Source organism: Mustelus asterias, chromosome 17, assembly GCF_964213995.1.
Source record: "Mustelus asterias chromosome 17, sMusAst1.hap1.1, whole genome shotgun sequence".
In the NCBI taxonomy this organism is placed as follows: Eukaryota; Metazoa; Chordata; class Chondrichthyes; order Carcharhiniformes; family Triakidae; genus Mustelus; species Mustelus asterias.
The window spans coordinates 76170705-76192328 of record NC_135817.1 but is presented as its reverse complement, the minus strand read 5'-3'; the positions used below and the strand labels follow the sequence as shown (position 1 = coordinate 76192328).

The following is a 21624-nucleotide window of genomic DNA, read 5'->3' as shown; positions in this document are numbered from 1 at the left end:
GAAACCTCAAATCAAAGACTTGCCTGCCCCTTTCCGGAGGTCTCCAGTGATGGGAGGAGATTACAGAAACAGAGTCCAAGACTTTCTCCATGATGGAGCAAGAGGCTTTCTGCCTTGGTGAAAATAGCGGGATAGAATGGTCCAAAAATTCCAAGTCTGTCTGCGAAGACGGGCACTTCTTACTTTTTTGTAAACGGAAAAACGGTGGAGAACGTGTTTTGCGCATTTATGTTTTACTGAAGTCAGCTGCCTCCATGCAAGTCGGGATTCTGGAAGCCGAGAAGTGTGGATCCCAAAGTGTGTAAAATTGATCTGCTAACACTAGGTTGGAGCTTTGCTTAATTCTTGGGATAGCCAAAAGGAATCAATTGGAGAACGAGGTACCCCCACGGAATTTGCTTCAAACTTTTATTTACTGTTCCATTGCTGGCACAGAATAAATTCCAACCGTCTTCCCACAACACAAGGGAGGAGGAGCAGGGGGGTTCTTGGCCTGAATCAGTTGCCAGGAAGAATGCTGGAGGAGGGTACATTGCGCTATGTGCCAAGGAACGTAGAAGATGGGGATGGCACCCTCGCACAGAAGCCAGAGTCGGTCACCGTGAACAGTCACAGGGAGGGCAGAAAGTAATGAGGAAGGGGGAGGAGGAGGAAAGGCAGGGCAAGCAGGGGGTATTACCCTGTGAAAGGGTGTATAGAACTAGGGCATCATATTTCAAGATGACAGAGAATGTCAGGGTTGGTGATGTGCGGACTAGAATGATGTGACACTGCCTCCTCTGACCTCCTTGTCCTCTTGAAGCCGGAGGGCTGATCTGGTCTGAGGTGGTGGGGGTCGGGTCAGGGTCGGGGGAGGACAGTTGGGACCTGTTTGAGACACAAAAGGAGTTATTATATAGCCCTTTTCATTGTGAATGCATTCATGTCAGTATCTTTAAACCTGCAATATATATGTGATTGTGATGGAGAGATATTGCTCTGTGTGTAACAGTGCACATTCTGTGCCCTCCTAATTTAAGCGGTGTATACAGCTTGTAAGTGTCATGTCTTACACGTTAGCTGCAGCATACCTTCCCTTGCAGCTCTGTGCGAATGAGTCAATATACTCACCTTGCCGCAACAACTGAACCTTTCCCTGCACTGAATCAGTGAGCGCTGATGGTCTGTGCTGATGATCAGCACCGTGCTGTGATTAGTGTTTCACTCGTGCTGGTGGAAACTCCATGGGCCGAAGGGCCTCTTCTGAACTGTATGATTCTATGACTTGCCCCCACCCTCCGGCCATTCATCACCAACACATCCACCCACAGGAGGCATTACCTTCCGGCACCAATAGGAAAGCAAAAAAGACTGATTATTCTATTGGATGATGCTTGACTGTCAGCCAGCCTATCTTCCCCATCTTATCCACTCCACCATTTCCAATATTTTCATAATCGGGTAAAAAAGAAAATGACAAAAATAAATGTTCCCATGAAGTCCAAGTCCTTGAGATTGATCTTGATTCCTGGAGACACCAGGCCACATAAATGGTTGCATGTTGGCAACTCCAGTGGGTCATGACACTGTACAGTGCAGCAAGTGAAATGAAGACTATACCTCAAGAGTCTGGTCTCAGGATCCCACATATCGATCATTAATGTCCTGCCATGTACCCTTTTCACATTGCCAAATGTGGGCACCAAAGTGCCTCGGCCATAATTGTTACAGCCACACACTGTCCTCACAGGCACGTACAACTCCAAGGGCGCAGGCTAGCGGGGTCCTCCAAGCTCTAGAACACAGCGACATTTTGGGGTGCTCACACACACATCCACCCAACCTCCCCCAAGCATCGCCCCCTCTGCACAAAAACATTGGTCTATGCACAAACAGCTCAAAATGAAGGCTTCATTTAACCATTTTGCAGACAGCAAGAAACCTCTTGAACATCTCAGAGGAACAGTGTGTGAGACTTGATGTGCGTCTGGTAAGTAGACAAGGCTGATGTTGCCAGAAACAGAAGGCTTTTATTCACTAAAAAAGGAACGATGTGGAACAGACAATAAACAGACAATACTGAGCATGTGGACCTCCCGACTGAAGGCCGGAGGGGGAGGGCTGCAGCCTTTATACCCTGAGGGCGGAGCCTCCAGTTAAGGGTGCAGCCGAATTAAAGGCGTCAGGGAGTGTCTCATATATGAACAGTAGTGGCAACAATATATACAGCTCAACCGTGCCGAAGGCACGACAGTGGTTTACCACAAGACTCTCACAGAGTACGGCCTCCTGGCTCTGCGACCAGGCCTTGGAAATCCAGCTGCAGGAGAGTGAAGGCCAGAAAGAAACAGAGATACCATTAGAGAGTGTTCAAGTGTAAGGCACTGGCCACTCCATCACTGATGGATTCATATCTCACCTTGCAAAGCAGAACCTTTCCTCTGATCTATAGGGTGTTTTTACAGTCAAAGGATAGAGGCATTGGTTTATGCTTGCTGTGTGGTACATACAATAAACAGGCAAATATGAAGCTGCATGTTCTTACTAGCGTCAGTGAAGATTGCTGCTTGAAGTCCATTTCTCAGGTCACGTCTCCCATGAAGGTAGTGGCCATGCAGAGGAAGGCAGGATATCCACTAATACCCTCTCACATTTGACTTGCATTGAGCAGGTTGTGCCAATTACGCTTGGGGCGAGGCAATTCCATCTGGTGTAGACTCATCCATAATGCTGAGATGAAGGTGTGGACATTTCTGCAAATTCTCAGTGAAAGCAAAAAGCTGACACAGAAATAATACCCTCTTCCCCCTAGGTGTTACAGGCCGAGAGCTGATAAAGGAACCTTGGTGAGTTGCTGCATTGACCACTGGGGATGTCTAGTCCCACAAGAGTGCTGGTGTAAACCATTAGGTGAGTCAACCGTTTGCCCTTCATCCTGCACGGTCTCAAATTTCTCTCGGTGCAGCAGTCATATATCTGCACATTCTCTTGGATGTAAAAACCAGACTTGAGGTACTCAGTGACTTGGTCTCCATGTCTTTGACAGCCTTCAACATACATTTGCAAGCCTGTCACAGGTCATTTGACGAATCCAGGAACTGAATCAGGTACAGAAACCATTGTGATGCTAAATAGTCTCAAGGGCACTTTTCAGACTCTCATGGGGTATTGGGCATCTCCTGAAAGATGAGAAGCACCTATGCTGAGTGAGAGGGGATCTCATAGAAACTTATAAAATTCCAACAGGGTTAGAATATGTGTCGCAATGACTTCCAAGCCATTTGTTGTCGAAGTTGCCATTGATCATCAATGCTGCTTAGGAGAACCTCCTCTGCATTAGGTCCTTCCTGGGGACTACAGCAACAACTGTCCCAAGTATCTGGGTACGCCTCTCGCCATTTTCCTCATCGTCACCTTCTACCTATATTGTTGCACCTTCACCTGGGTCAAAGGGCTCTCCCTCCTTCCCCCAATAAGCTGTCTCCATCACTGAGCTCTGCATCTATACATCCTTTCACAGTGCCATATCATGCAGCAGACCACCGCTATTCTCAACACCCTTGCAGGTGAGTATTCCAGTGCTCCTCCCGAGCGGTCCAGGAAACATTTTTTTTTGGAGAGACTAATATCCTGCTTGATGAGCGTCCTGCTCTGAAGGTGGCTGGTGCCAGAAATGCTGTTGTAGTCCTGTCTCCGATTGGTGCAGTAAACAGCCACCTCCTCAATGGGTAATATAGTCACGGACCGAAGGTCTGGGCTTGAAAAGTTGCAGCGGATTTGAGACCCTCAAGATGAAAGCGTCACGACAGCTAATTGCGCTCACACATGGAGGAAACCTTTATTGTGCTCAAACGCAAGCTGCATGTTGGTGGACTGAAATTACTTTCCATTACTAGGTGTGTGTGTGCGTGTGCCTCCAGTGATGACGTGGGTACAATCTACCAGACCTTGTACTTATGGAAATCCAGTTATTCACCCAATTGCACTTTAGATCTGTGACTCCACATCTGCAGGGAATTTGATGTGTTTCCCTTGGCCAGTGGAGGGCAATGGTCACAGATGGTAGGTAGCTGTTTGCAAGGTTCTGCAGAAGGCTACCGCAGAGCCAGAGGTTTGCAGCATGGAAACAGGCCCTTCGGCCCAACTTGTCCATTCTGCTCCTTTTTTTAAAAAAACCACTAAGCTAGTCCCAATTGCCCACGTTTGGTCCATATCCCTCTATCTTACCCATGTAACTGTCTAAATGCTTTTTAAAAGACAAAATTGTATCCGCCTCTATTACCACCTCTGGCAGTTTGTTCCAGACACTCACCACCCTCTGAAACAATTGCCCCTCTGGACCCTTTTGAATCTCTCCCCTCTCTCCTTAGACCTATGCCATCTTGTTTTAGACACCCCTACCTTCGGGAAAAGATATTGACTATCCAGCTGATCTATTCCCCTCATTATTTTATAGACCTCTATAAGATCACCCCTCAGCCTCATGCGCTCCAGAGAAAGAAGTCCCAGTCTATCCAGCCTCTCCTGATAACTTAAACCTTCAAGTCCCAGTAGCATCCTAGTAAGTCTTTTCTGCATCCTTTCTAGTTTAATAATATCCTTTCTTTAATCGGGTGACCAGAACTGTATACAATATTCCAAGTGTGGCCTTACCAATGTCTTGTACAACTTCAACAAGATGTCCCAACTCCTGTATTCAATGTTTTGACCAATAAGCCCTGCAAGGATCCAGCTGCATAAAAGTTTATTTATTAGTCACTAGTCGGCTTACATTAACACCACAATGAAGTTACTGTGAAAACCCCCTAGCTGCCACACTCCGGCACCTGTTCAGTTACACTGAGGGAGAATTTAGCACGGCCAATGCGCCTAACCAGCACGTCTTTCAGACTGTGGGAGGAAGCCGGGGCACCCGGAGGAAACCCACGCAGATACTGGGAAAAAATGCAGACTCTGCACAGACAGTGACCCAGGAATTGAACCCAGGTCCCTAACACTGAGGTAGCAGTGCTAACCACCGTGCCGCCCATGGTAACTTTGACTGCAAGTGGCACAGGGCATGGACACTTGATGTTCATTGCACAAGGTCTGACGTGGCACAGATATCTCTGACCTTGTGCAGAGACATTCAAAGTCTCCGCCTGCATTGCCTTCCAGTCATGTTAAAGAACCCAGCACTTGGAGCAGGAGTGAGCCATTCAGCCTTTACAGCCTGAGCTGAACCTGTTCCAGTAGACCCTTCGCTCAGGGCAACAGCTCACCCTCCTCCTCCTTGCTGCTCCCTGGAGGCTCTGCCATCTTTTGCCTGAGTACCCTGGCTCGTGCTGCACGCTGGAACCTTTCCTTGATATGCTGTATGTGGGAAGATGCTGCACCAATATCCCAAACCTTCCTTCCTGCACAGCAAGCCTCAAGCAGCGTGGCTGACAGCGGAAGGAATGAAGAAGAGACGCCCCCCACACCCCAAGTATCCTTGCTCTTTTTTCAGCCATTTTACCTCTTACCTTCCCCAAGGTCAGACAGCAGCCCTAATCTGAGGCAAGTACAGTGTTTAACCTGCTACATTATATAGCTCCAAACAAGACTTCCAAATCCTTACCTCAGGCCTTTACAGCTGCTCACCTCTCCAACACCGAGCTATAGGACACACACCGCGGGGCACTGTGGGAGTCAATGGACATAACTTTCTGTGCCATACTGATGGCTGGGAAGAGCACATGCTATGAAAGAGGCAGCGATTGCCTAGTGGTATTAATCAAGAAACTCAGCTAATGTTCTGGGGACCTGGGTTCAAATCCCGTCAAGGCAGATGGTGGAATTTGAATCTAAGAATCTACTGATGACCATGAAACTATTGTCGTAAAAACCCATCACATTCACTAGTGCCCTTTAGGAAAGGAAATCTGCCGTCCTTACCTGGTCTGGCCTACGTGGGACTCCAGAGTCACAGCAATGTGGTGACTCTGAATTGCACTCCAAGGGCAAGTAGGGGTGAGCAATAAATGCTGGCCCAGCCAACAACACCATGTCCCAGAATGGGGGCGGCACGGTAGCACAGTGGTTAGCACTGCTGCTTCACAGCTCCAGGGTCCCGGGTTCGATTCCCGGCTCGGGTCACTGTCTGTGTGGAGTTTGCACGTTCTCCTCGTGTCTACGTGGGTTTCCTCCGGGTGCTCCGGTTTCCTCCCACAGTCCAAAGATGTGCGGGTTAGGTTGATTGGCCAGGTTAAAAATTGCCCCTTAGAGTCCTGAGATGTGTAGGTTAGAGGGATTAGCGGGTAAATATGTGGGGATAGGGCCTGGGTGGGATTGTGGTCGGTGCAGACTCGATGGGCCGAATGGCCTCCTTCTGCACTGTAGGGTTTCTATGAATGAATAAAAAGGGACATCCTGCCCCCTTACTCACAGCTGTGTAAATCAAAAGCCCAAAACATTGAATGTCTTCAAGAGACGGCTGGATATAGCACTTGGGGCGAACGGGATCAAAGGTTATGGGGAGAAAGCAGGATTAGGCTATTGAGTTGGGTGATCAGCCATGATCGTAATGAATGGCGGAGCAGGGCCGAATGGCCTCCTTCTGCTCCTATCTTCCATGTTTCTATGAATGGGGTTGGAATGCCCCAGCTGTCATCGGCTTCATCACTGTCCCTGAATCAACCCAAATATTATCTACCACAGATATTATTGAGTGTTTGCAGATTGCCTGTGTTAAAGAGGGATAATCCAAGAGGAATCGTCATTATGGTGGACAGTTTGATATTTCATTGCTAGTGCCAGATTTTTTCAGAGGTCAGGGTACATTTCAGTGAAACTTACTCTCCTCAGAAGTTTCCCCGAATAGAAAACTGGTGCAGAATGCAGAAGATAAGATGTTAGCGATATTAACAGTTTGCACCATACATTTAACGCCACGCGTCTTAGTAATTAGGTAATCAATTCTCATCAGCCTTCCGACTGCTGACAGCTCCATGGAAACTCCCTCCTCCTTTGACCGATGGCTTAATTTTTTTTTGGCTTTAATTCTGTCACATGGCAGGACTAAAAATATGCTGGCAGCATTCTAACATTTAAAGGCTTCGTGTCCGATTTTAACCCTTCCCTGGGACAGACTGATGATTGGTATGGCAGGTTGGTATTCCTGACCTCGCTTTTAGCAGGTTTGAACCCACCGTTGTTGAAAATAAAATCAATCTCAGGGCGCGGGCCTGAGCGACCAGGTATTTTTGTTCCAGTACATCCCTCGTTGTCTCTGCAATTTCCGTGGATTCTTATGGTGCTGCTACATAGGATTTTGACCAAGCAACAATTGAGGAATGGGGAAGAGATGTAAAACACGGGATATCATGCAACACTGAGGTAATGTCCACATGCACCGACTGCCCTTGGTCTTCCAGGCACTGGGGGGCGCAAGCTTGGGAGATGCTGCACTGCATCTTTCAGATAGCATGCACTGCAGTCTCCATGCTCAATTCCCTCAGATCCCCTGACTGCAGGGGCAAATCCTGCTCCCATTTTCCAGTCCTCTCGATTAGGATTGATCCATTCTAGATAATGGCAACAATGTCATAGGACTTAGGGGCAGGAGGAGGACACTCAGCCCCTCGTGCCTGCTCTGCCACTTGATAAGATCACGGCTGATCTGGCTGTGATCTCTCGTGCCTGTCATCCATAAACCTCGACTCCCTTATCCATCAGCCTCGAATAGGCCCAGCCTCCACAGCATTCTGGGGAATAGAATTTCACATAGTAACGACGCTTAGAGGAAAAAAAAACTTCTCATCGCCTTCCTAAAAATAGGGAGACGGTGTCTTGTCGCTCTAGTCTCCCTGCAAGTGGAAACATCTTCCCAGTATCCACCTTATCAAGTCCTTTCAGGACTTGTTTCAATAAGGTCACTGTAATGACTTCAATCAGGCCATTGAGGTTGGCCTATTGGAATATGAACTCCCTGATTGAGGATCCAATCGATGGGCCAATCAGGGAGTCTTTGCCTTGCACTTAACCGGCAGTGTCGGTTCCTCCGACACCCCCGGAGATAGACTGCGCGCACTCTGTGTACTCCTGTTAGAGTTTGTAAATAAAGGGATTTTAGTAAAGGGACGTCTGCCTCCGGAGACTTACTACAGTCACCTCCCAGTCTAATAAACTCCAATGGGTAATGGCCCAGTCTGTTCAGCTTTTCTTTATAAGATAAGCCTCTCATCCCAGGAAGATTTGACTCTTCCCAGAACTACTTCTAACCAAGCTCCAGGAGCTAATGGGCCTGGGCCTCAGTGCCAACATGGGCACTTCTTGCCCACTCCTGTTGTAGACCCCACATTTGCACACAAATCAGAGTTTAAAATGCGGCCTTTTGTTCATAACGCACGTTCAGTCCAACTGGTGCATGCCGGTGTTGCTGCTGCAAGAGTCGGCTCATCAAACCCCATCAGCATAAGCGTCTAATCCTTTTTCCCCCCCCTTGAGTCCTTATCGATCTTGCACAGCATGCTTCCTCAGCACTTAGTGCTCTGCCAATCAGCGCTCTCATCCAATCATTGCAGCACACACCACTCCCTCTTGTAGGACTCTATAGCCACTCTCCTCACTTCAAGCTCCTCCACAGCACCGTACACTCCGCAGCGACATTATTCTAGCCTCACTTACATGCCCACAAAACCTCACACTTGCATCCCATTTTCTGCTCATTCCCGTTTGCACGTAGACATTTTGTATTCCTCCCCCAACCACCCCCGCCATCTTATTGCATCCTTTGGACTCCAAAACCACATTTAACCTTTCTCCATTCACAATGTGTCTTTCTTTCACCAGTTTGGAGGTGGGAGTAAGAGTTTAGAAATTTGGGTTGATGATTAGCCTCTAAACAGTTAGAACATTGAGTCAATTGAATGTGCTGGTTGGAGAGATTTCTGCTCCTTGATGTTAGTTGCCAAAATATCGGAGACTGTCCACATCCCAACAGCTCCTGTAATAAATATTCCTGTCCTGAAGAGAGAGGTAGATAGGTTGAGTGTGGCACAGTGGTTAGCACTGCTGCCTCACAGGGCCAGGGACCCGGATTCGATTCCCGGTTTGGGTCACTGTCTGTGCATGTTCTCCCCATGTGTGCATGGGTTTCCTCCAGGTTCTCCGGTTTCCTCCCACAGTCCCAAAGACGTGCTAGTTCGGTGCATTGGCCATGCTAAATTCTCCCTCAGTGTACCTGAACAGGCGCCGGAGTGTGGCGACTAGGGGATTTTCACAGTAACTTCATTGCAGTGTCAATGTAAGGCTACTTGTGACACTAATAAATAAATATTAGGCAAGTTTATAAAGGACTTTTGATTCAAGATATTAAGTGGACCACATCTAAAAATAGATATCAACATCTTCCTAATGCTGGGAAAAGGTGGCGTGACTCAGTCAACATAAAATTATAGTTCCTCCCCAGACACATGGTTCAGCCATTCCTCATCAGGTGTCTCGCACACAAAACAGACTGGATTTTCTACTCCACAAATCACTGTACTTCCTGGTACATTGGGTTTGAGTACGCAGGTAGCTGGCTGCTAGCCAGAGAATCTTAGAAATCATAGAAACCTTACAGTGCAGAAAGAGGTCATTTGGCCCATCGAGTGTGCACCGACCAGAATCCCACCCAGGCCCTACCCCATATCCCTACATATTTACCCACTAATCCCTCTAACCTAACGCATCTCAGGACACTAAGGGGCAATTTTAGCATGGCCAATCAACCTAACCTGCACATCTTTGGACTGTGGGAGGAAACCGGAGCACCCGGAGGAAACCCACGCAGACACAAGGAGAATGTGCAAACTCCACACAGACAGTGACCCAAGCCGGGAATCGAACCCATGTCCCTGGAGCTGTGAAGCAGCAGTGCTAACCACTGTGCTACCGTGCCGCTTGTACAAGAATTTTGATGGACTTTGGAATATAATAAAAAACAAACAACTTCCTGCTTCCCCTTGGTTATTTACTCAAACATGACCCTTCACTTTGGAATGTGTTGGGCTGCTGCTAAGCCCGTCAGCATCACGATGAAGTAAGATAATCATCGAATCCTACAGTGCAGAAGGAGGCCATTCGGCCCATCGAGTCTGCACTGACCACAATCCCACCCAGTCCCTATTCCCGGAAACCCCTCATATTTACCCTGCTAATTCCCCTTACACTAGAGTTAATTTAGCATGGCCAATCCACCTAACCCGCACATCTTTGGACTGTGGGAGGAAACCGGAGCACCCGGAGGAAACCCACGCAGACACGGGGAGAATGTACAAACTCCACACACAACCGAGGCTGGAATTGAACCCTGGTCCCCGACGCTGGGAGGCAGCAGTGCTAACCACTGTGCTGCTCCGCAACATGGAAGGATAAACTGATAGTCAGAGAGAGGAATAAGAGGCACTAATACAGCATTAGCATCATTTTCTTAAAAGAAAAGGAAAATTCCACACAAGGCATCCGTTTGCATACCTCTGTCCAAGTGCTTCTTATTATATGGAGGGACAGAATCTACAGTTAGGACCAAGAGACAGAAAATGAAAATCAGGAAGCATCGTTTCTACACTATGGGTAGAAATATGGAATTCTTTTACACAAATGTTGGGACAATTGGTGCTGTCAAGACAGAGATCCACAGGGCAGGATTCTCCCCATCCCGTCCATGCTGGGTTTGGCATTAGGCAGGATCGGAGAATCCAACAGGAGCTAGAAGTCAGAAACGCACGGCGTAAAAACAGTCTGCAATTCTCCAGCGGCATGGTGGTTCTCCCATGGCCGTGAACACCATTCACATCTGACGACTGCTCATTAACGCGACGGCGCAGAGTCGCTGAGCAGAAACTGATAGCCAAGTTCCCGCACACGAGGACGGCCTCAACCGAGATATTGGGTTGATGTCACACTATTTGTAACGCCCACAGCCTGCCTGGACCTGCAGAGTCTCACCGGCTGTCCTGTCCGGAGACAATACACATCTCTTTAACCTGTCTTAATGCTCTCCCCACTCACATTGTTTGTATCTTAAAGACTTGATTAGCTGTAAGTATTCACATTCCAACCATTATTCTGTAAATTGAGTTTGTGTCTTTATATGCCCTGTTTGTGAACAGAATTCCCACTCACCTGAAGAAGGGGCTTAAGGCTCCGAAAGCTTGTGTGGCTTTTGCTACCAAATAAACCTGCTGGACTTTAACCTGGTGTTGTTAAACTTCTTACGGCTCATTAAAACAGTGGATCACCAGAATCTCATCAGCCTTCCAATCAGGCCAGCAGCAAATCACATTGGCTTCAGGCCTGTTTGGAAGAGAGTAACTTGCGCAAGGCAGATCTCAGTTCACTGGAGACTTCGAGGCGAGTGTAATATAGCCGACCTGCATTGCGCTGTGCCACGTCTGCAGTACTGAATGCTGTCTTTGCACAAAGCACTGCTACAGGGTTCATGGACCCCCCCCCCCCCCACTCCAACGGTCCAAAGTTCAACCAGGGATGGGCAGCTGATGATGACAGATGTGCGCGCGCATGGGTTGACAGGAAGAAATGTCGAACGAGGGCTATGGTAGGATAGGTGGGTAGGCAGAGGTGTAAGGAGGTGGAGGATGATGACAAATAATGGAGGATAGAGGGAAGCTGGACCCAAAAAGACTGCCTGAAACGCTCAAATAAGGGAGTCAAAGGGATAGCACATTGTGTGCTGGAAGGAGAGACATGAAGACTCCAGATGGGGTTGTTAGAGGCCCAAGTTGGGCCTGGGTGCCTCACAGGTGATGGGCTCAGAAGGTTGAATCGAGGAACAGACTTCTTGTTGAGGCTGCGAGCCTTTCCCCTGTGGGTTCCGGATATCCTGCAGGATCTGGTCAGTTGGAGAGAGAGAGATACGTGTGCGCTCGAACGGCGTTTACATGTAGCACCTGGACAGTTGAACCGGCTAGCTGATGGCGGCCAGATAAATCAAGTCAGCTCGCCGGGTGATTTGGTGGGGAACTGACCTATGCATAATCAATGAGCTTCCAAGCAAAGAATCTGGTGCAGGATCCTGCCATTTTGGCCAGCGGGAATGCTAGTGTACTTAGTCTCAAAAATTGAGACTTCCACCCATAATCTTTCACTGGGCAAGGGTAGGAAGGGATACTGAGTGAAGGCAAATAGATGGAGTTAAGATAGAGACAATCCAATTGATTGGCAAAATAGGCTTGATGGATTGCAAGGCCGACTTCCGTCCCAATGTTCCAGTACCGGGGGAGTGCTGCAATTTCCAAACAGAGATGCTAAACCCTGTCCTCTCTTACAAATGAACAAGATCTCACGGAACTTTAAACAGCAAGGACGTTTATCTGGTGCCCTGTCCTTAATAGACGAATAGGAAAACAAATTATCTGATTAAAAACAGAAAATGCTGGAAAATCTCAGCAGGTCTGACAGCATCTGTGAAGGGAGAACAGAGCCAACGTTTTGAGCCTGGATGACCCTTCGTCAGAACAATGTTGGCTCTATTCGCTCTCCACAAATGCTGTCAGATCCGCTGAGATTTTTCAGCATTTTGTTTCAGATTCCAGCATCCGCAGTATTTTGCTTTCAAATGATCTGATCAGTTGTCTCACCGCTGTTTGTGGGAACACGGTGTGTGCCGGTTGCGTGCCACCTTTCCCCAAATTGGAATAGCGAGGCAACTTCATCAAGTATCTAACTGGCTGTGAAATACTTTGGGACATCCAAAAGGTTCATAAAGGACCTGCACAATTTCACAATACATTAGCACTTAGAAAATAGACTAATATGGCCTTTCTCCACCCCGCAATGTGGTTCCATATCCACAGTTGGTTGACAATGTCTTTAAACATACAGGTTACGAGCTGAAACTCCTATCCTTACACATGACACATTTAGATTAGCATGCCAAAGTTGATCAAACACTTAAAGACATGGTATATTGCTGACTGGAGCCTATTCCAAATCTAGACCACACTCTATCCATTTCCCAGTGGAAAATAACACAAGTCAACAAAATAACACCTTTAAAAAGTAGTGAAATGCTGTTGTGTAACTCAATATAAAAACACATAAATTTATCTACCCGATCCAACTTACTTATGGCTGAAGTACAACAGAGGAGCAGAAAGATGCAGCAGAATACGGGCAGCACGGTGGCAAGCACTGCTGCCTCACAGCACCAGGGACCCGGATTCAATTCCGGCCTCGGGTGTGTGTTTGGAGTCTGCATGTTCTCCCCGCGTCTGCGTGGGATTCTTCCGGGTGCTCCGGATTCCTCCCACACTCCAAAGATGTGCAGCTTAGGTGGATTGGCCATGACAAATTGCCCTTTAGTGTCCCAAGATGTGTAGGTTAGGGCGATTAGCTGGGTAAATACTTGGGGTTACGGGGAACAGGTCTGGGTGGTATTTCCCTTAGTGTCAGTGGGATTACGTGGGGTGACAAGAATAGGGCTTGGGTGGGATAGTGGTCGGTGCAGACTCGTTGGGATGAATGGCCTCCTTCTGCACTGTAGGGATTCTATTAATACCTGTGCTTGCCATAATTTTGATTGCACAAGACATTGGTCCCGTTCAGTAAGGTTTGGGCAACAAACTCTGGTTAAATTGGAGCAAATCCTCCAAGTCCCAATTAGCCCTCAACAGACAGGTAGGGGCACAGTGAAGTGGGAATGAACACATGGGCTAGCCGGTGAGGTTTAAATGCATCTTTTACCAGCAAGTAAAAGGCAGATCTTTGAAAGGGCCACAGTGCAGAGAACCACAAGTTAATGGTCTGGGAAACAGTCACCATGGGAATTCTCACACTTTCCCAGTACACTGGCTCAATATTCTTGACAAAACGATTGCTTAAGCTACTGACCATTAATTCACGTACATTAAACGTCTCAAATAGACGGGTCCATTATGAAGAAGTAATTTTGACGAAATTAGTTTCAGCACATGGACAACTAATGCACGCACGCACTCGCACGCACGCACGTCTGTGGAGCTCCTGTCTTGGTTACTATTTAGCCATCCCCATTTTCAAAGTTACTTAAAATGATGAGAAAAATGACTCTTTCCAATCACAACGATGGATTAGCGAAAGCAAACCATAAAACCGGCGGGAAAAATTACCTCAACATTCAGGGAAGAAAGGAACCAAATGGTTATCGTTCCCTTCCAGTGAGATAACACTGATCAAATGGGCAACAAGGCCATTATGCGACTCATTCAAATTCAAACACTCAGATAAATGTGCAGCAGCATCTCAAATAATGCAACTTTTAAAACAAAGAAAAACGTTCTGTGCTACTGTCTGCTACAGTCCAAATAATGAATTTATACAAATGTCATGCCAGTGAATGATCCAAGCCTGTGTGTAATTCCCAACACTTGTTCCATTATTAATTCCCACATCTATAGTAGAAATTGTATGTAATCCCACAGAGCCGTGTGAAAACTACACACAACAAAACATTACATTTTTGTCATAGTTGAACATGGATTTAGAATCATAGAATCCCTACAGTGCAGGAGGCAGCTGTGTGGCCCAGCAATTCTGCACCCATTCTCCGAAAGTGCATCTCACCCACGCCCTATCCCCATAACCCCACGTATTTAGAATCATAGAATCCTACAGTGCAGGAGGCCATTCGAGCCTGCACCGACCACAATCCCACCAAGATCCTATCCCCATAACCCCATGCATTTACCCTGCTAGGCCCCCTGACACTAAGGGGAAAGTTAGCATGGCCAATCCACCTAACCCGCACATCTTTGGACTGTGGGAGGAAACCGGAGCACCTGGAGGAAACCCACGCAGACACGGGGAGAGTGTGCAGACTCCGTACAGACTGTGACCCAAGCTGGGAATTGAACCCGGGTTCCTGGCACTGTGAGGCAGCAGTGCTAACCACTGTGCCACCCCAATTACCCCACTCACCTACACATCTTTGGACAGCAATTTAGCCTATCAACCTAATCTGCATATCTTTAGACTGTGGGAGGAAACTGGAGCACACCCATGGGGACTCCACACATACATTCAACCAAGGCCGGAATTGAACCAGTGCTAACCACTGTGCCAGCCTTAATTTGAACTTGGTATTTTTCCAAAATGAACCTACTTTATAGGTCATTAAATTTCATACAGTACCAGGGTGGCCTCATGATAGACATTTGGACATTTCAGGGAATCACAGGAAATGGGGATGGGGTAATAAAGTGGAGTTAAGGCAGAAGACCAGACCTGATCTTAATGAATCAACAGCAGGGTTGAGGGTGCCATACGGCATACTTGTGCTCCTCTATGTTCATGCCTGTCCGTTTAACAGAACATTGTTCCTGGGATGCGAATAGCAGTGGCTAGTATTTATTGTCCATCCTTAATTGCCCTCGGGAAGGTGGAGAACTGCAGCTATACCCACAGTGCTGCTAAGGAAGGAGTTCCAGGATTTTGACCCAGCGACAATGAGGGAACGGTGATATACTTCCAAGTCAGGATGGCGTGCTGCTTGGATGGGAGCTTGCAGGTGGTGGTGTTTCCATCAGTTGGCTGCCTTTGTTTATTTTTGGATGGTAAAGATCACAGGTTTTGGAAGGTGCTGTCAAAGGAGCCTTGGCACGTTTGAAATGTCATCCTTGGCTCAGCAGTCACCCTCTCATCTCGGACTCACAAATGCACGTTCAAGCCTCACTCCAGGGAGCTCAGCACGTCTAGGCTGCTGCTGCAGCGCGGCACTGAAGGAACCCCGCTTTGTTGAAAGTGTCATCTTCACAATGTTAAACCAGATGAACAAAGAACAAAGAAAATTACAGCACAGGAACAGGCCCTTCGGCCCTCCAAGTCTGCACTGACCATGCTGCGCGACTGAGCTAAAACCCCCTAACCATATTCCCATCCTATTCGTGTATTTGTTCAGATGCCCCTTAAAAGTCACAATCGTATCTGCTTCCACTACCTCCCCCGGCAGCGAGTTCCAGGCACCCACCACCCTCTGTGTAAAAGAATTTGCCTCATGCATCTCCTTTAAACTTTGCCCCTCGCACCTTAAACCTATGCCCCCTAGTAATTGACTCTTCCACCCTGGGAAAAAGCTTCTGACTATCCACTCTGTCCATGCCCCTCAATCTTGTAGACTTCTATCAGATCGCCCCTCAATTTCCATCGTTCCAGTGAGAACAAACCAAGTTTCTTACAGACCGCATGGATGAACATAAAACAATTCCATGGCATGTTTTAAAGAGCAGGCGAGTTCTGCTGGTGTCCTGGCCAACATTTCCTCTCAAACACCATCCCTAGATTAACTGGTCATGGGAACTTGCCGGGTACACAGTGGCTTTTGTCTTTCCCTACATACCAATAACTTCACTTTTGAAATTGGTCATGAGGTGCTTTGGGGGTATCCGGAGACTACGAGAGGTCGAGATAATTGCGAGTTTGTTTCACCCTCCCCCACCATCAGCTTTTTCAGCCTCGGGACACTTTGGGCCACGGCCCCTCAATGTGACTTGTGCAAAAATAGAAACATTTTCCACAATAAAGACCTTCAATCGGCACGATATGCTTCTCGATTAAGATTTCTGACTTCATAAACTGGTAACAATTTATCCTGTAACACAAGCAAAGTGCTGCAGATTCTGGAAATTGGAAATAAAAAACACAAAGCTCTGAGCTCTGACACAGGGTCATCAAGACTCAAAACATCGGCTCTATTCTCTCTCCACAGATGCTGTCAGACCTGCAGAGATTTTCCAGCATTTTCCGTTTCAGATTCCAGCACCCACAGTATTCATTTAAGCGCTGTGAATGCTCAGCAGATCTGGCAGCATCTGTGGGGTAAGAAGCAGAGTTGAGCCCAATACAGAATCCTTTCAGTGCAGAAGGAGGCCATTCGGCCCATCGAGTCTGCACCGACAACAATCCCACCCAGGCCCTATTCCCGCATCTCCACATACTTAGCCTCTAACCAAAACACTCCGGGGCAATTTGGCGTGGCCAATCAACCTAACCCGCACATCATTTGGACTGTGGGAGGAAACCGGAGCACCCGGAGGAAACCCACACAGACACGGGGAGAATGTGCAAACTCCACACAGACGGTCACCCAAGCCGGGAATCTCTGGTGCTGTGAGGTAGCAGTGTTGACCACTGTGCTGCCCATATGACTCTTTAACAAGTCACTTCAACTCAAAACGTTAACTCTGTGTTTACTACAACAATGTTTCTGCAGCTCTCAGCTTCCTCCCCTGCTGATGTCCGAGTACTCACAATTCTGTTTTAAAGTAGGTCTTCACATTGACAGATGGCGAACCGGCTACTGCAAAGTTACTGCTCCCTGTATCAACCAGTATATTCATCTGTAAGTGAAGGAGACATAACAAACCATTACAAAACAATGTATACATTCGGGGAAAAAAAAGAGGGAAGAGAGAAAGCAAGGAGTGGCAAGATGCAAGGTTCACTGCCTTCTGGACAGGCCAGAAGATTGGAGGAAAATAAAATACAGCTTTCTTAAAAATCACATCGGTGAGGGCAGGGGAAGGATTTAAACCATCGCGGGCCAACTACAAGCAAGAAGAAGGGGTTCAAATTCTTAAAAATGGCAATGCTGGTACCATCCACCTCTCCTCCGCCCCATGAACAACTTTATTGCTTTAACCAGGATGCCCCCACATTGGGCGCCATGGCGGCTAGCACTGCTGCCTCACAGCTCCAGGGTTCTGGGTTCGATTCCCAGCTTGGGAGGCTGTCTGCGTGGAGTTTGCACGTTCTTCCAGTGTCTGCATGGGTTTCCTCTGGATGCTCCAGTTTCTACCCATAGTCCAAAGATGTGGGCGGCACGATGGCACAGTGGTCAGCACTGCTGCCTCACAGCTCCAGGGAGCTGGGTTCAATTCCCGGCTTGGGTCACTGTCTATGTGGAGTCTGCACTTTCTCCGCGTGTCTGTGTGGGTTTCCTCCGAGCGCTCCGGTTTCCTCCCATAGTCCAAAAATGTGCAGGTTAGGTGCATTGGCCATGCTAAATTGCTACTTAGTGTCCCGGGATATGTAGGCTAGAGGGATTAGTGGCGTAAATATGTGGGGTTACGGGGATAAGGCCTAGGTGGGATTGTTGTCTGTGCAGACTTGATGGGCAAAGTTACTGCTCCCTGCACATTTTTGGACTATGGGAGGAAACCGGAGCGCCCAGAGGAAACCCACAGACACGCGGAGAAAGTGCAGACTCCTTCTGCCCTGTAGGGATTCTATATTTCTATGATAGGTCAGGGGGATTAGTGTTAGGAATGGGTTAACAGCAACTTTCCACTTTAGACCTCATTTGTATGTTAATTGTTTAATAGTACGCACCAAGATATATATAAAGGGGTTACAGGTGGCACAGGGTGTTGGGTGAGTACATCTGGAGTTGTAAAAAAAAAGAGGAAAAAGAAGTCTGCTCCGACCACAATCCCACCCAGACCCTACCCCCATAAATTAACCCTTAACCCTAGCTAGTCCCTCTGACACTAAGGGACAATTTAGCATGGCCAATCCACCCGCAGAATAAAGTCCAAAGATGTGTGGGTTTGGTGGATTGGCCATGCTGAATTGCCCCCTGTCAGGGGGACTAGGTAAGTAAATGCATGGGGTTATGGGGATAGGACCTGGGTGGGATTGTGGTCAATGCAGACTCGATGGGCTGAATGTCCTCCTTCTGCACTGTATGGATTCTATGAGTCTGAAGAAGCTGGACCTGCATCATCTTTTATTACTGGACTACAGCTGGGAGGCTAAACAATTCGTGGGGTAAATGCCTGGGGTTAGAGGATAAGGTGCGAGGCGAGACTGAGTAAGATGCCCTGTTGGTGCAGACTCATGGGCCGAATGGCCTCCTTCAGCAGTGTAGAGCGACAACCAGCTGGCACTCGAGAAACAGATTGGCAACTCTAATATTTAAACAAGGCGCAATGCCTCACATTTCAGCAATTATACAACTTAAACAGCCACAGGCAACTACTGGGAGGCGAGAACTACCAGATTCAGCAGCTGTCACGGCAGCAAGAATGGCACGGCCATCACTTCTTAGCCTTGTCCAGCTATAAGCTAACTCAGCCTGGCCCACCTGCCTGCACCCTCCACGAAGGACCATCATGTCTCCCCACCACCCACACCCCAAACCCATCCCATGAAGTCAGCAAGGTGACCAGTGGAGAAATATAGATCGGAGTCACATTCACTGAAGGGGGGGGGAGGAAGGAGAGAAGCAGAAGTGAGATGTCGTGGGTGAACGACGAGATGTTTAAAGAATGGATCAGGAGCAAATTAATTCCCCTTCTTGGTGATAAATTCTCATTTTGTCCGCTCTCAGTAATTGCTTCACCGGCTGTCAAAAACCTCCACTCTTGGCCACACCCATGCTGGTGTTCAAAGAATGATGTGGAGATGCCGGCGTTGGACTGGGGTAAACACAGTAAGAGTTTTAACAACACCAGGTTAAAGTCCAACAGGTTTATTTGGTAGCAAATGCCATTAGCTTTCGGAGTGCTGCTCCTTCGTCAGATGGAGTGGAAATGTTTACCCCAGTCCAACGTTGGCATCTCCACATCATGACTACCATCGACACCTCAAACTGCCGGCTCCAAGTGGAGAGGATCTCCAAGAAGATCGCGTATATTGACACAGACATCAAGTTTCAAAGAATGATACAGGCCAAAAGGTCATTCAGCCCATTATCCCCAGGCTGTCTTTTCTCCTCACTTATTCAATTCATTTTAAATGCCGCAAGTTCTCATCTTGCTCTCCCCCCAAATTCCTATCAGGAAATAAAGTTTTGGGAAGAACATGCCACAAATTGCCTTTGACCTCCCTAATCCGGTGGTCACCAGCAAGCCTGGCATTCGATAACTTCAGATAAACCTCAAACCACGAAAGGTAGGAACTCAAGACAGATATTGCAGAAGGATGGGCGCCCTTGAAGCTGTTATCTGCACCAGGTCAGCATTTTTCAGACCTGGTTCGATGGTAGCACTCTCACTTTGGAGTGTGGGGGGTGGGGGGTGCATAAGTTTAAGTCCTACTCCAGACACTCAAACACAGAATCTCGGTGGACATTCCCCAGTGCAGCATTGTAGGAATGCCGACAGTGTAAAGACATGCCATCTTTTGGACGAGGCACTGGGTGGCACAGTGGTTAGCACTGCTGCCTCACAGCACCAGGAACCCAGGTTCAATTCCAGCCTCGGGTCACTGTCTGTGTGGAGTTTGCACATTCTCCCTGTGTCTGCGTGGGTTTCCTCCGGATGCTCCGGTTTCCTTCCACAGTCCAAAGATGTGCAGGTTTAGGAAGAGGTTTTGGGCAGGGATGGAGGGAAATGTCAGAGAATCATAGAATCCCTACAATGCAGAAGGAGGCCATTCGGCCCATCAAGTCTGCACTGACAACAATCCCACCCAAGCCCTAGCCCTGTAACCCCATGTTGTTACCCTGCTAAAGCCCTGACATTAAGGGGCAATTTTAGCATGGCCAAAACAACCTAGCCTGCACATCTTTGGACTGTGGAAGGAAACCGGAGCAAGAAGGAAACCGACGCAGACACCGGGAGACTGTGCAGACTCCACACAGACAGTCACCCGAGGCTGGAATTGAATCCGGCTCCCTGGCGCTGTGAGGCAGCAGTGCTAACCACCGTGCCACCCATAGAAAGATGGGGCCTTTGAATGCAACACAGGGTTCCTGGCTAGTGTACTGAAATCCGACTTTCGATCAACTAGTCTTCAGAATTACAGTACTTCATCAATTAGCCTGGATTCCACAAGGCACCCAAGGCCTCCATTGCGGAACAATCAGACACACAGCCTGTCAGATAACATATGGAGGAGTTGCAGACCAGCCGTTTGTTTGCAAAATACTGCTATTCTTTTTATTCCTGGAATTACTTTTGCCAGCAGCTTTGGCTTAACGCTGCGCAGAAATAATTCCATCAGTAGGCGGTAAGAACAAGAGATGGGTCTGTGAAGCGCGCTGTTATAATCCCAGTCACATGGGGAAAACACCCACAGTCAGCACTCCGGGTCACATGGAACCACGTGAGGTGCACCGGAACCCTGAAGTCTAGCTTTCATGCAGAGAAAGAAGGTGCAGTTCAGCTGGAGTTGCAGGCTAGAAATCTTAATTCAGGCACATGTGCCAAGGGATTCGGATAACTTACAACGCCGATCATGCTACGCTGTAACCACGTTTCCACCTTGTTGCTCATGGTGAATCAGAAGTTACGCGTTGCTGGCTCATTTTTTAATGATAGTGTGCACATGATTAAGCAATGGAACCATTTGGCTTCAGTTAAAGCTTATTTAATCCAACAATTTGAATTCCTTCACAGCTTTCAATGCTGCCAAAGTGGCCCACAAGCGTCATTTTTGGTTAGATTTATTATTGTCACATGTATTGGGACACAGTGAAAAGTATTGTTTCTTGCGCGCTCTGCAGACAAAGCATACCGTTCATAGAGTACATGGGAGGAAGGAAAAAAGAGAGTGCAGAGTGTAGTGTTACAGTCATAGCTAGGGTGTAGTGAAAGATCAACTTAATGCAAGGTAGGTCCATTCAAAAGTCTGATGGCAGCAGGGAAGAAGCTGTTCTTGAGTTGGGTTGGTAGGCAACCTCAGACTTTTGTATCTTTTCCA

The 21624-nt window shown here is 47.8% G+C and overlaps 1 protein-coding gene across 1 annotated transcript in view; it reads right to left on the bottom strand.

Moving 5' to 3' along the window:
• The window catches only part of bace2 (beta-secretase 2), a 66764-nt gene that overhangs the window by 40005 nt on the left and 5135 nt on the right, over positions 1-21624 (bottom strand). The window contains exon 2 of the mRNA XM_078232997.1: positions 17230-17318. Coding sequence (XP_078089123.1) covers positions 17230-17318 — 89 coding nt within the window. The remainder of the gene's footprint in view (positions 1-17229; positions 17319-21624) is intronic.